The sequence below is a fragment of the Microtus oregoni genome, unplaced genomic scaffold (genome assembly GCF_018167655.1).
Source record: "Microtus oregoni isolate MIOR12 unplaced genomic scaffold, Mior012 000020F_ref0000438, whole genome shotgun sequence".
Lineage (NCBI taxonomy): Eukaryota > Metazoa > Chordata > Mammalia > Rodentia > Cricetidae > Microtus > Microtus oregoni.
In genome coordinates this window covers 34,516,570-34,531,747 of record NW_024543079.1, presented here as the reverse complement: position 1 = coordinate 34,531,747, position 15,178 = coordinate 34,516,570, and the positions used below count along the sequence as shown (strand labels likewise).

Here is a 15,178-nt window from a genome sequence, read left to right as displayed (position 1 = left end):
GTTAACTCTTATTTGAATTAATCCATTTCTGTTAATCTGTGTATTACTACAAGGCTGTGGCTTACCAGTAAGGTTCTGGCTAGCGGTTGACCTTTCTCCTTCAGCAGCTACCTGATGTCTCTCTGACTCCACCCTCTTTGCTTCTCTTTCTCTGCTTGGAATTCCTGCCTTGCTCTATTCTGCCCTGCCATAGGCCTAAAGCAGCTTCTTTCTTAACCAATGGTAATAAAACATATTCACAGCATACAGAGGGGAATCCCATCAACTCTCCAGTTTGTTGAACTGTGTTAAAACAGAAGTTAGAGATAACTAACGCAAGCTTCCTTGCATTTTTGTTGGTGCAGCTCTGTTGCAGGTCCTGGCTTCTCACATCGCCAGGTACCAGATTGTCTACTGTGGTGGTTTGAATGAGAATGTCCCAAAGTTTTGGGTGTTTGGATGTTTTGTCACCAGTTAGTGTCACCATTTGGGAGAGATTTAGGGGGTGTGGCCTGGTCGGAAGAAGTGTGTCGTACTCCTGAGGTTTCAAAGCCATGTGCTGTTTATTCCCAGTTCACTCGCAGCCCCGGGCCTCCGACACAACAGCTCTGCTCAACCAGGAGCCGCCTGGGGACTCCAGCCCTTGGCTGCCATAGCAATGGCTCCGCGCCACGCTTGGTTGGTAGGTCTCCATCAAGCGCTGCCCGAGGGCCCTGTAGCCCCTGCCTGCAGCACAGCAATAGCTCTGCGCCATGCCATGCCGCTGGCTGGTGGTGCAGGACTCAACTAGAAGCCACCTGGACTCTAGCTACGGGCTTGGACACAGCAACAATGGATCCAAGCCATGCCCATGTGGCTGGTAGGAACACTAAGACACCATTATGGCGAGAAAATGCAGTATGGGGAAGTGAAAGAGAATAAGGTGGAGAGGTCCATGGGCTGGAGAGAGCCAGATCTGAGGAGGGGAGGGTGGTGAGAAATAGGCCAGTGTGAAAGGCCTTGCTGCCACCTGAGTCCGAGGTGATGGCTGCACCTGCTGGGCTAATCGTGGTCCGAGGCCCTGAAGCAGCTGAATTGATGTCTGTCTCCTGTTGCCGCTGAGGGCCATGCAGAGGCCTGTGGTCTGGACCACCACTTGGGGTTAGATTGATGTTGGGGGGTAGGAGGTGCAACTGCTATCTGGGGCTATGGTTCTGCCACAGCCAGGATCAGTATTGATGTCTGTGGCCCACGTTGCCACCAATGGCCACACTGATGCCTGAAGGCCTTGCTGCCACCAGGGCCATGCTGATCTGAGTGGTATCATCTAGGCCAGGGCTGCTGCTTGGGCCATGTCTGGGTTTGTGGCTCTACAGCAGCCAGGGTCTGAGTTGATGTCCATGGCCCATGGTACCACCAAAGTACCACAGATCTGGTCAGCCAGGAGACTGTTGGTGTCCCAGGGCTGCTGCCGAGGGTCATGTCTGGGTTTGTTGATATCCATGGCTTGTGCTACCACAGGGGTCATAGGAACCAAGCGTGTTGAAGTCTGAAGATGGTGCCGAGCTGTCCCTGGAATAGCTAACTCTGTCGCTCACTGGAGACTGCAGCAGGAGTGCTGCCCCCACAATCAGGAAAGAGGGCCCCACTCCTCACCATGTGCCTGCACCTCACCTGGGCAACAGTAGAGCTGCCGCTGTTGTCAGGAGGCAGGTGAACCAGCTCTGAGGGTGTGAGAACAGCAGAGCTGACCCTGCCACTCACTCACTGGTCTACCATGTGGTGGCCTGGAGAAATGATCCCTCCCCCACTAGTCAGTCCTGTGGTGGTGTGAGCGCCTGCACTACTTGACAGTATGCAAGCCGGGAACTAAGCCAGAGACTTAAAAACACACACACACACACAGACAGGCAGAAAGACACAGGGACACGGATCATTCTTGATACAAGAATGCCAAGTTTATTGTGCTCCAGGGAAGCTTATATAGGGATCCTTAACTGATAGCCACACCCCAGCTCTCGGCCTCACCAGAACCCACTCCCCTCCCCCCTCATCTGGGTCTCTCAGAGCAGCTGCAGGCACAGGTAAACAAGTTGTTTTGCTCAGTTCACTCCAGCAGGCAAAGGGTCTGAGGCAGGCAAAGAAAGTCAAGGGGCCAGGGATCTGCAGCCCCCAACGGTGGTGGTACAGGTGAAGAAAAGCTGCCTGAGGTCACGCGAGAGTGGGAGAACTAGCCTGGCGTCTCATTGCTGCGGCACACAGGAGAGCAGACCCTTCACCCTGCCAAGGCAGCACACTAGAGCTAACCTTGTTTGGAATGCAGGTGAGCCAGCCCTAAGGGCTTGAGAGCAGGAGAGTTGGCCTCACTGTCCCATGCCCCCTCCCCCAGTACAGCAATCAGAGAGGGCCCTGAACCTTTGCCTGGGCAAGACAGTGGAGCTGGCTCTGGTGGTGTCTGTCGGGGAGCCAGACCCAGGGGGCTGAGAGCAAGAGAACTGGCCCTGCTCCTTGTTGCAGGCTGGGTGAGCTGGAGAGCTCCCCCTGGTGGTAACAATGGAGGAGAGCTGGTGGGCTGGCCAGCCCAGCTACCACCCAGGCCCAGAACCAGGGCCATAAACTGGCCCACCCGAACATCCACCATATCTATGAACTGTTGGAACAGGTGAATGGGACAAACTTATGGATCCAAAACGGCAGAATCCCCAGGACACAGGACAAACAATAGGATATTCAAGAAGAGACCTAGTGAGAGCCCGTTATCAATAACCTTGAGCTCATAGCAAGAACACTTGAAGATGAAAGGACCTTGAGTGAACTGTGTAACTCAACAGGCCACACTGCAGCTTCCACAACAATATTCTTCCCTTTGTTGTTGCTTATTTTGTTGGTTTTACTTTGTTTTGTTTGTTCGTTTGTTTTGTTTTGGGGGAGAGGGGGAACGGGGATGGGAGGTGGGCGGGATTGGGAAGCATGATGAGAAATCTACAAAGAATCAATAAAAGTAAACAAAAACAAAAAGTTTACTAAGACCCCCCCCCCGTTCTCCCCAAAAAATGAACTCTCAACATCCAAGGTCCAACTGCCATGATTACCTGTTTGCAACCTCTCAGCCATGACAGATTCTTGGCCCCTCTGGAACCACAAGCTAAATAAACCTTTCTTTCTATAAGTTGCCATGGTCGTGATGTTTTGTCCTAGTAATAGAAAAGTGACGAATGCAGCTACCGTGGCCTTGGAGTATAGAAGACCCTACCCATGATTCATAGGGAAGAGGAACGGGTGGGCAAGCCTGGGGGCTGCCCCGCCTCAGCTCTCCCTACAGTTTCTAACTTTGAGCTGCTGAGACTGGAGACACAGGGACTGCTGGAGCATCCAGGATGGTGAGCCCACAGAAATGTCAAATAAAGAGATGGCAAAGTGCTTAGGGAGGAGATTAGATGTTTATTCTCTTTATTATAGTTGCTTATTGTGGTTATTGTTTCATAGTAGCCTTAGTATGTGGGGTTTTGCTCTCTCTGTTCAACACTTTTTCCATATCTCCTCTTACAAAATAGTTCAAACATCCTCACATTTTTTTTATACCGAATTGTTAAAAAAATACATCTTTTTTTTTTTTCCAAGACAGGGTTTCTTTGTGTAGGCTTGGCTGTCCTAGAACTAGCTCTGTAGATGAGGTCAGTCTTGAATTCAAAGAGATCCACCTGCCTCTGCCTCCTGAGTGCTGGGATTAAAGGTGTGTGCCACTACTGGCCAGCATTCTGCTCATTTAAAAAAATACACTAGAGCTGTATTTAAATGAGAATACTAGGGTATACATTTGTTTATGCTGATTGACAAACTTATCTCAGTGTCTGCATAGAATAGACTCATCCTTGAGTGTAGGCTAAGAACACTGGGACTGTTTAATTACTTAGGACAATACTAATTCACATATTTGACTCTTGTAGCTTTTAAAGCAGAATCTAGGGGAGGGCTTTCAAATGCCTACTCCAATTCTCTTGGGCATATATTTGATGAAACTAGGGCTATATTTTAGGATGTTGAAAACATGCTTGAATACTTAGTCACTCAGAAGTGTATAGCGTGTTTCATATTCAGGTCCAGCTAGGATACGCTTGCTTTCTGCAACATGGTGTTTGTGCTGCAACCTGTTCTGCAGACAGAGGTGGATTCAAACAATTTTTTCTTACAATAGAAATAAGCGCTGTTTGTGGGTTTAATTTTGCCTCCTCTCCAAACTTTTGTAACCCCAGCATTTGGAGAAAGAGGCAGAAGGGTCCTGAGTTTGAGACCAGTATGGTCTGCACAGTAAGACCACGTCTAAACTTTGGGGAATGTAGAACTTGTGGTTGTTTTTAGGCATTAGATCATAATTTCTGCATGCAGATGTTTGGTTGGAAAAAAGAAGCTGGGATAATTGCAGGTCTGGAGCCTCTCAGCAGGTGGTGTCAAAGGCTGGTCTATTGTTTCATTTGGCTGCTAGAGATTAATCCAAGGCCTCAAATGTGTCTGAGTTTGATGTTGGGGATTAACCCAAGACCTTGCGCACGGGTTAAGTCACTACCACTGAGTTACTTCCTCAGCCCTGGCTGGGTTTTTGAAAGCCACCAGGTCAGTGTCATAGAACTGCCTGTGTGGTCTCCAGCGCTGCCTCCAGAGACACACAGACAGCACGAGGGTGCTAACCAGTAACAGGCCACTGGAGGTACACAGTCCCCAGAAGATGACCACAGAGCTGGGCTTGGTTGTGAAGGTAGCACATGACCTCTTCCAGCCTGAGGTCTGCGGCTGGCTCAGGCCAGCTCTGTTGGCTGCCTGTACACACACATGGTAGGTAGTGCTTGGTGACAGCTTGTACAGGGGGTGCTGCCGGGCTGTAGCATAGATTTCCACCACTGACTGGTTCCCAGATCCTCCTTCTGCCAAGTAGCTGAGCTGGTACCAGTGCACCACTGAGTTGGGGGCACACCAGTGGACGAGCATTGACGTGTCAGTCATCTCTGAAACCCCCTGCAGCTTGGGAGGGTCTGGGATGCTGTCTTCCCCACTGAGGCCAGGGCAGCGGCATCTGAAGCGCCTCTGCAACTCTGCACATGGGGTCTGCAGATGCTTGCAGGGGTGGTAATCACAAGAGACATCCTGGTGAGGAGCTGCCACCTGATGCTGAGTCTCCTCCTCTTCCTCACTGTCGTCATCTAACAGCAAGACTGGGATCTTGTCCTGTGGAGGATGTGTGCGGAGATCCCTGGTGGTGGCTTGTGTCCTCTGGTTGGTCTGAGAGACGCTCCTGGGGTTTGGTGAAGTAGGCCAGGGTCCAAGGTGTTTTCCGGGCAGTGTGGTGGAGGCAGGTGAGATACTGGGCTCAGGGATACGTGTGGCAATCTGTTCTGCCCCGGTGCCCCTGGAGGGTCTGTGAATTGTCACAGAGTCAGAAGTGGCCTGGGTAGCTTCCTCTGAAATATCGCTATGCATCTGTGACCCTTGTGTAAGAGAAGCCACAATGTGGGAAGAGACCTTAGTCATATTTTGTTGGCTTCCTCCAGGCTGAGCAGACAGGGTGGTGCTCTGTCCAATGGAAGGCCCCTGTGTCCGTGGTGCAGAAACTGGATGATCAAAGTGGGGTGGGTTTGAAGCCAGGAGGGTGGTGCTTTGGTCTGACCTGCACACCGTAGACAGCTGGGAGAGGGAGAGAGGGCCAGAGAAGGGGCCCTCGGATCCTGGAGCCGGCTCACACATAGTATCTAGTGCCCTGGAGGGAAAATTAATCATTAGGAGATACTTGGTTTCGGGGTTTTAACGCCTCAATGTGGGGATCTCCTTTGCCAACACATATCTACCAGGCATCACCTAGTAACATCATTTTATTGACCCAGGAAACCTTTGAAGGAAGTTCCTGTCACCCCTTCTTCTGGGCAGAGAAGAAAACTGGAGGGAGGTGCTAACTGCCCAAGACGCCATAGCTAGCCAATGGCAGAGCATAAACCTGGGAAGCACTGTGCAGTAGGAACTGTCATCCCCACAGAGTGTGACAGTCATACCTATAGTAAGAAGTAGAATAAAGCCAGACTTCAGCGTGTGCTCGCAGCATCATTTTTTACGGACACAGGGTGACCCTGATTGCCAAGGGATTTGGTGCATCTTAGAAAAAAAGCTTTTCTAAGCCAAGAGACACCATTAGAATTTGTTTCCTGCCCTTGAGAAAGCTCTGTAAGCATACTTAGGTTGAAGGCCAAGAGCAGGAAGCTAGGCCATCTTGGGGAGGGGGGGGGGGGTCAAGGGACCTAGCGGTTAAGAGCACAGATGTAGATGAAGACCAATACTGCCTCCTTCAATGGTCACATGAATTTATCAAGTACCTTACTTGCTTGGGCTCCATTCCTTTGTCTGTAAAAGGGAGAAATGGTACAGCTGGTTTTCCTTTCCCTACAGGGCATGCAGACTACATTTCCCAGCCTCCTTTGCTGTGCCCTGTCCACTAACTGTTGGCCAATGAATATAAGTGGAACTGGGAGCACCATCTGGCAGCTTCATCCATTTAAAAACTCCCAAGTCAGTTTTCCCACGTTCTTTGCTTTTTCTGGCTGTCCGGAATAGGAGTAGAGTCCTCATCCCCCCTGTCTGATTACACTGGGGTGAATGCCCACTTGGTTGTATGGGTAAGACATGAGTTGGGACAACTCCAACTCTGAAAGGCTGAGCTCACCTCACAGTCATCGGTTTGGTAAATGTGTTACCTGTATAAGATTGTTTTGTTTGCATCCTCAAGAAGCCAAGCCAGTTCACAGCTGCAAGTGAGAGGGTTGCCAAAGAGGTCGACAGATAAGATCTGGGAGGAATTCATAATCCAAGGACCAAAGGAACTCAAGTTGCAGCTGAAATGACACACACAGACAGACACACACAGACACACACACACAAATCAGTTAAGTCACGCTTTTAGGTTCCATTTGAACAATTAGGTTCACAATGTTCCCACAAGGGCTGGAGAGATGACCCAGGGGTTACGAGCACTGGCTGCTCTTCCAGAGGATCTGGGTTCAGTTCTCAGCACCCACATGGTGCCTAACAACCGGCTATAACTCCAGTTCCACAGGATCTCACATCTGGCTTCCATGGGCACTACACACACGGTACAAAGACATAGATACAGACAAAGCAAACATGCACGTAAAATAAAAATAATTAAATCTTTTAAAAAAGATTTTTATTTATTTTTATGTATATGAGTGTTTTATCCGCCTGTATTCCTTTATACTGGAAGAGGTCTTCAGTTCCCACTATAAATGGCTGTGAGCCACCATGTGATTGCTGAGAATTGAACTCAAGACCTCTGGAAGAGCAGCCAGTGCTCTTAACCACCGAGCCATCTCTCCAGCCCCCAATAGCTAAACCTTAAAGAAAAAGAAATGTTCCAAAAAGGCATAGCAGTAGTGTGGAAAAACAATCTGCCAGTGATAGAACTCTGAGTAGAACCCAAAATGAGTTTAGACCTCCTATTTTGCCAACCAAACAAGTCATTATTAACTCACTGAACAGAGAAAATACCCAATGCCAAGTGCTTTTATCAAAAATCTGTGATAATGAATGTGTTACTAAATACAAATCGTTATGCAGAAAGTAGATAGTAGATACGATTGTTATAGATTGGTTCTGGGAACTGAACCCAGGGCCTGACATATACTAGGTAAATATTTTTCCTAAACTCTTAGTGAAAACACCCCTGAATAAGCTGAGAGACCCAGGGAATGGAATGAGTCTCGGATGAAGATTCTGTTGAACTTCAGGGAAGAAAGGGCTGGGGGTAGAGCCTGGAGTGGGTTTGCCGTTGCTGGGGATGGTGGACTATTGTGGAAATGGCCATATGTAGTAATAAGAGCGGTGGGGCTGCGTCCCTGGCACCCCAGCCACCTGGCTAGCTTATGCCCCGAAATAACAACACACAAACTGTATTCATTTAAACACTGCTTGGCCCTTTAGCTCTAGCCCTTACTGGCTAATTCTGATATCCCGATCAACCCATCTCTAATAATCTGTGAGAACCAGTCTTACCGGGAAGATTCTAGCCTAGTCCATCCTGGGTCAGAGCTTCATGGCGTGTGTCTGCCCGGGAGCGGGGCGTGGCGTCTCTCTGAGGCGTCTGCTCCCGAGAGGAGAGATGTGGAGTCTCTGAGTTCACTTCCTCTTCCTCTCAGCATCCTGTTCTGTTTACTCCACCCACCTATCTTCTAACCAATAAAATGGGCCAAGGCAGTTCCTTTATTAGCCAATGACCTTCCTCCATCAGCCATAGGCTCCCTCGTCTCTGTAGACAAGTACCTTTGCAATGTGATTGCATCTCTCCCCAGCCAAAGCTAATCCGTAGTTCTCTACCCCTTGAAACTTGGTGGCTGACTTAGGCTAGGAGGATATTAGCAAACTGAATGTAACCAGAAAGAAGAAAGCAATTGAGTGCTAGAACTGGACCATAGCTGATGGCACAATTCCAATTAGTGCACAGTAGCCCTTGTTAAGAGGAGGATGGCACCAACACATAGAAGCTTACAAATGCCTTGCTTTCTTTCACACGATTCCTGGTGTGGGCAGGCTCGATGCACCTCTTACCACCTGCTAGAGCATCACTTGGCAGTCGGGGTTCCACGAGTAAGAGAAAACAGACCTGGCTCTCGAGGCTTCTCCTTTCTGTCTACATTTGCTAATACAACACCGGCTTAGTCACCATGCTCCGAGCGTCAGTGTTTGATAGGTGAAGATGAGCAGTCACAGACAGGAACGGGGGACAGGAGTGGTGGAGAATTAGTCTAGGCATTTTTACAGTTTCTTACCCCTAACAGTGGCAGATCCCACTCTTGGCTGTCTCTCCTGTTTCTTCCTTGGAGTCTGACAGAATGTTTGAACTGGGCTCTTCACACCTTCTGAGCTCCTAGACTCTTAGATTTTCCTTCCTTCCTCTTCATCATGGGGATCATGAGCTATACAGAGCTATGGCTCCCTCACGCCCTTGCTACAGAAGCCTCCCTTCCCCAGCCTGAGGGACCACTACCACTACCTGCTTTCTAACACAGCACAGCGTGTGTGCCTCTGCTCTGGCTCACAATGGCTTGTTCTAGTTGGCGGTCACCTGCTTCCTATACTAAAACTGTGGCCTTGTTGAAAGATGGAGCCGTCTCATCATCATTACTGTCATGACCACCATCTTCAGCATCAGCAGCTTCACCACCACCATTATCGTACAGTCATCATCATTACCGTCATGCTGTTACCATCACCAGCATCCTCTCCACCAGTTAGTATTATCATTTGTGTGAGAGAAAATGGGGCGGGGATGTGCCCATCAATGTGAACGTGGGAATGTGTATCCACGGATGTGCCTGTGGATGTCAGAGGTTGTCAGAATGTCATTCTCAATTGCTGTCCACTTTATTTTTTGAGGCGCAGTCTCTGCACTGAAGCCGAAGTTTGCCATCTGGCTAAGGATGGCCAGCACATTGTCAGGGTACATCCCCGATATGCTGCTCTTACAGATGTGCACGGCCATGCCTGGAGCACTAGAGACTGGAACTCAAGTCTTTATGCTTGCATAGCAGCGCCTTTCTCCCTAAGCCACCTCTCTATCCCCTTCTTCTATTCTATAGACACCTTCACCAATTCTATAGACACCTCCTATACTCCAGAAATGAATTTAAAGCCTCCCATTTACTTTTTACAAGAGAAAAGCCCCTAAAGGGAGGACCAGTGTTATTTTTTTTAATTAATTAATTTATTTATTAAAGATTTCTGCCTCCCCCCCTCCACTGCCTCCCATTTCCCTCTCCCTTCCCCTGTCAAGTCCCCCTCCCTTGTCAGCCCAAAGAGCAATCAGGGTTCCCTGCCCTGTGGGAAGTCCAAGGACCACCCACCTCCATCCAGGTCTACTGCCTAGGCTCCCACAAAGCCAGTACGTGCAGTAGGATCAAGACCAGTGTTATTTTTATGTATAACTTTAGATCATTTTTCAGTGTTTCATTCTTTTTACGTTGAGTTTTTGTATTTTTATCAAGCTCAAAGGCGTCATAGCCACAAAATGTTTTCCCTCCACACCAAGTGCGCTTAGTATCTGGTTACTGAATGAAGGACAAGTGTTCACTCTTAAGGAAAAGCAGTTCCATCCTTGGCACCTGCACTGGGCAAAAGAGAACTAAATAGACACACTCCTAGGCTACCCTGGAATTGCTAGCCATGACACCACCTTTATCCACGATGTGGCAAGCCCTGTAGTGCCTCGAAGACACCATCTTCATGCAGGTCTTCATCCCCTGGAAAGTGCCAGGGCCAGGTGGGTCAGGGAACACAGAACCTCATGCAGAACTAAGGTGCAATGCTGCTACTTTTAATCCTTTACAAACGGCCAATGACACAGAACAGACTGTTAAATAACTGGATATTGCTAACAGAGCTGTTTTAGGCTTAGGGTCAACAGAAACCATACAGGCTGAGAGCACCGAGTCAGGGGCTGGCTGAGGTGCTCAGATCCCAAGAGACTTGCTCTACATCCTGTTCAAGACAAGGGATGACAAGGAAGTGATGTGGGAGTGTCATATATCAATCTGTTGATTTCATTGGTTAAGTAATAAACAAACTGCTTGGGCTCATAGCTTAGAACATAGGTGGGTGGAGTAAACAGAACAGAATGCTGGGAGGAAGAGGAAGTGAGGTAAGACGCCTCAGACAGAGACACCATGCTCCGCACTCCTGGGCAGAGGCGATTCAGCTCCGACCCAGGATGGACGTAGGCTAGAATCTTCCCGGTAAGCGCACCTTGGGGTGCAACACAGATGATTAGAGATGGGCTAAATTAATATGTGAGAATTAGCCTAGAAGAGGCTAGATAGAAATGGGCCAAGCAGTGTTTAAAAAAATACAGTGTCCGTGTAATTATTTCGCGGCATAAGCCAGAGCTAGCCATGTGGGCGGCCGGGGTGCCGGGGACGCAGCCCCGCCGCTCCCGCTCGTATTACTACAAGGAGGTTGCTGGCTCACTGTCCATCTGTAAACTTGATCAGAGGGGAGAAGAGACTAGACACTGTTCTGGAAGCTCCTCCAATCCCCATCCATACCAAAAGGGAGAAAAAAGGATGCTTCTATGACAAATGACAAGTCTCAGATGTGGGCCCCACTGCCTAGAAGTGGCCGGGGGTCATCTTCAGTGCTCTACTACTCTGAGAAGTCAAGCCATTGGCTGCTACTAGAAGAGGACCAAGCCCAGATCCTACTGCATGGTAAACCTTCCTACTCTGCCTCCTCCCCTCCCAGCCCCACTCATACCCTGGGATGGCCTGAAATGGCATCACTGGGGGAACGGAGGGGCTTCCGATGGAGAGAAGACCCAACAGCCTCGTCTCCTCGTTGCTGGCTAGCTGGGGAAACACCTGTTGAAAATACCACGGGGAAGATGGGGAGAACAGAAGCCCATAGGGGATTTGGAAGGGCGCTGATAGTAAAGACTGGTATGTCATATAAAATTCAATACAGTATAACGGGCAAAATCAGTCCTATGACTGAGCTGGGCTTAGAATCACTTACTTCTGCAACCGAAGGACTTGTAGACGAGGTGTGTCTTGAAAGATCTCTGTGTTGACAGAAGTAAGCGCTGGGGATTCTTGACAATCCAGGTGTTGCAGGTTGGGAGTCTTCTTGAAAATGTCTCCCTCTAGTGTCTTTAGCCTGGGCATCTTTCTCAGGTAGAGGGACTTGAGCTGTGGCAGGTCTCTGATCCACCCAGACTCAACTGGAATCAAAGGGAATTATCCTTACAGCAAGGTGCAAAACCCCAGGGGACAGCAATAAAGACATGAGAGGCAGGAGGAGGTCTCAGGTGTAACTAACACTGGAAAGGCCCTTTCTCAGCTAAACCTAATCCTTTCTTACAAGTTAGCCAAAAACATAGAGAAGCATGGCTGACCCAAGGCCACACAGCTATAAGCAGGTACCTGGGACATCCAAGCCTGCTGCTGTCACAGCCTCAGGTTAAACTCCACACGCAAAATAGCTAGACTTCGCTCTCATGCCTCCTAAGAGTGGAGAGCCTTCGAGGAACATAAAAAAGGAGAGGGGCGCATGGTTGGAGGAGACCCCAGGAACTCAATTTTGTTGTCTCCCAATATATGGAGAATATTCCCCATTTTTGAATTTCTTGTTCTCTCTAGCCCCTTGCCACCCTTCCTCACACCACTGTGGTGAACAAGGGGTTATAGACACGTAAAGTGTTTTTTGGTTTTGTTTCGTTTTGTTTTTTTTCAAGATAGGGTTTCTCTGTAGCTTTGGTGCCTGTCCTGGAACTAGCTCTTGTAGACCAGGCTGGCCTCGAACTCACAGAGATTCCGCCTGCCTCTGCCTCCTGAGTGCTGGGATTAAAGGCGTGCGCCACCACCGCCCGGCATGTAAGTGTTTTCAAGGAACAATCAAAGCGTGCCCGTGAATCAAAGGCACCTCCCTCCTACACCCTGTTTGGAGAATCCAACACGTGTAGAAACAACTGGGCTGGGGTGGGGGGGGATCAATGGATTCCTCTTTGGCACGCTTGGGGCAAAGCTCATATATGTGTTCATGAGCTCCAATGCCACCTCACCATCCCACAGCTTCCATCCATCCAGAAAACAGTGGCTAAAGTGTTGAGATCTGCTGGTGGAATGCTTGGGTTTGGATTTGGGGACATTAGCCGCTAGACCTGTGTGAGACTTTGGTCAAGTCATTCCGCCATTCTGTGCCTTAGTTTCCTCATATGTAACCAGGAGATTGTTAGCACCTCTGCGACTGTGTGGCACTTCGGGGCCACACGGTTGGTTTCTGGGGCCACCTCTGGAAGAATGCAGCCCTATCTTTCAGCCGCCTCCATCCCCCACCAGAGGCGCATACACCGCGCATAGCCCTCACACCGCACTCACCTCGCTCGAGGCGCGTGCCGCTCAGGTCCAAGACCTCCAGCGCCGCCAGGGGCTCGCCGTCCTCCCGGGCGAATGCCTCTTGGGCGATGTGCCCCAACTCGCTGCAGGAGAGGTTGAGCAGCCGCAGCTCCGGGAAGCATGCGAAGGTCTGTGACAGTAGCGCCCGCAGTGGGTTCCCGGCCAGCATCAGCGTGCGCAGGTTGCGCACCGGGGGCCCTGCGCACGGGGGCAGCGCGGCCAGTAGATTGTGGCTGAGGTCGAGCTCGCTGAGCCCGGTCGGAGTGCCGTGGTCCCAGTGCAGCGTGGAAATGCGGTTATGGTTCAGGGTGAGCACGCGCAGCTCCGGCAGGCGACTGAACTCAGGCCCGCCAAAGGTTTGTAGCAGGTTGTGACTGCCGTCAAGGCTGCGCAGCGTGTGTGGCAGGCAGCTGGGCAAGCGCTCCAGGCTCCGGTTTGCCAGGGTCAGGCTCGTGGCTTCCGCGGAGGGGAGCCCCTGGCAGGGCGAGTCGGTGGCGCGGCTGTTGGGGTTGTCCCAGGGTCCCAGATGAGTGAGTCGGAAGAGGGGTATCGTGTCCTGGGAAAGTCCCGCCAGGCCCTGGCTCCACACCATCAGCAGCAGCAACAGCGTCCACTGCATGTCGAGTCTCTAGGGAAAGACCGCTCATGACTTCGGAGGAAGCCCCTGAACGCCAGGAAAAAGTGTGTCCCTGGGTGTTCCTGTAGTGTGTGTGTGTGTGTGTGTGTGTGTGAGAGAGAGAGAGAGAGAGAGAGAGAGAGAGAGAGAGAGAGAGAGAGAGAAGCCCAGCCCACCCCTTCCCATCCCCACCTCGTACTTGTCAGCGAGCAGGTGGAAGCCAGCTTTTCCCTCCATCTCTGGTGCAGGACCCATGCACACTTGCTTGCCCTGGCAATGCTTTTCCATGCCTGCCCTGACTCTTCCAGGAACCCCCATGCTTCCTTGTCCCTCTTCTATGAGTTTATGAGAGAAGGCTGTTTGTTCTCTTTTCCTCTGTAACCCCCCCACCCCAGGTTGTGCAGCTGCACCCTAATTGTGAATGCCCCCGGGTTAAACTTCAGCGGAGATTTAAATGGGAGTCAAAACAGATTTAGTCATACCTAGACTGGGCCAATTTTTCTCATTAGAAGTGCTCAGCTACTTCCTACTTTGCCCAAAGTGAGTTCTGGGGTCCCTCTCATGGGAGGGAGCTCAGGGCTGCCTGCAGAAAAAGACAGGAGCCCTAGACAATTACAAGACTTGGACCCTTGAATCAAGTGTTTCCTGGTCCTGCTACCTGTGCTTCCGCCAGGCCGCAGTAGCCTGAAGCAGCTCTGGTGGCTAGGGACTGACTTGGGAATGGCAAAGTGGCTTTTAAGGCGGCCCTGGGCAAGAAGTCATGCCCTGATAGCTCCTGTTACTGAAGACTCTTGCCATGGCTTCCCGCTGAACACCCATCTGAGTCACTATCAAGGCTCCAAGGGAAAGACCTTCCTCTTGGTACGAACTTGAAGTGATGAGAAAATTGCTGGGACGTAAGACCAGCAGTAGATGCCTGCAGTATATCTTACTTACCCGGAAGCTGTCCCTGTGGTATGTGGCACCCCTTCACGATCCTCAAACTTTTGAATTTTGCAGGAACCAGTGCCTTCTGACTGTGACTCTGAATGTCAGAGGGAAAACGTCTGGTTCCCTGCTGCCCCTCCTCCAGCTCCATCCAGGAGGAGCCTGAGATATTCCAGCCCTGAAGCCCCTCCTTCTCCACCAAGACTTTTCTTGTTTTTAGCCTCAGGCTTTTCCCTCTATAGACCTGGCACCCTCACCCCCACCTAAGGTCCTCCCATCCTTCATCCTTTTCACCCCTGTCTTTCCTTACTTCACTCTTCCCAAGCTTGAGGAAAGGAGCCAGCAGCAAGGGCTGGTGCCCAGCAAGGCAGCACTGTCCCCTCCCAGGAATCTTATTCTCTCTTCCAGGTGACACCCCTCCCCCCATGGTTGGAGACTGAGTGGTCAGCTGGGAGAGAAAGAAGCTGTCTTTCCTCAGGGAGAGGTAGTTTCCCAGAGTGGCTTGCAGAGACTTCCTGAGAAGTGACCACAGCCCTGCCGAGGAATCTTCAAGCTGGACCTAGCTCAAGCCATGTACAAATGCCAGCAAGCCGAGTGATTGCTCTGAGACCCAGTTCACTGACAACCTGTGTTTGATACTGAGACGTGACAATAACTACAGAAACCAGAAATGCAGAAAGGACATTCCTGCCCCGTCCTGGATTCCACTTGTCAAAACCTGCAGGTGCCCCCAGAGGAC

General features: G+C 50.4%; 1 protein-coding gene across 1 annotated transcript; it reads right to left on the bottom strand.

Annotated features, from left to right (window-relative positions):
* Positions 1 to 3,383: 3,383 nt before the first annotated feature.
* Lrrn4 (leucine rich repeat neuronal 4) lies at positions 3,384 to 14,556 on the bottom strand. The gene is made up of 5 exons (XM_041670835.1): positions 14,449 to 14,556; positions 12,879 to 13,524; positions 11,518 to 11,722; positions 6,693 to 6,830; positions 3,384 to 5,707 (listed from the first exon to the last, which is right to left on the bottom strand). The coding sequence occupies exons 2-5, from the start codon at positions 13,513 to 13,515 to the stop codon at positions 4,519 to 4,521; spliced, it is 2,169 nt and encodes a 722-aa protein (XP_041526769.1). The 5' UTR covers positions 13,516 to 13,524; positions 14,449 to 14,556; the 3' UTR covers positions 3,384 to 4,518.
* Positions 14,557 to 15,178: the final 622 nt, after the last annotated feature.

What these genes read in the sequence shown, in the direction of transcription:
- Lrrn4 (XM_041670835.1), bottom strand. Translation starts at nt 13,515, where the DNA reads ATGCAGTGGACGCTGTTGCTGCTGCTGATGGTGTGGAGCCAGGGCCTG. An exon ending in CGGCACGCGCCTCGAGCGAG is followed by an intron (nt 11,723 to 12,878) that starts GTGAGTGCGGTG and finishes CTTTGATTCCAG; the next exon opens with TTGAGTCTGGGTGGATCAGA. An exon ending in CAAGTCCTTCGGTTGCAGAA is followed by an intron (nt 6,831 to 11,517) that starts GTAAGTGATTCT and finishes GTGTCATTTCAG; the next exon opens with CTGCAACTTGAGTTCCTTTG.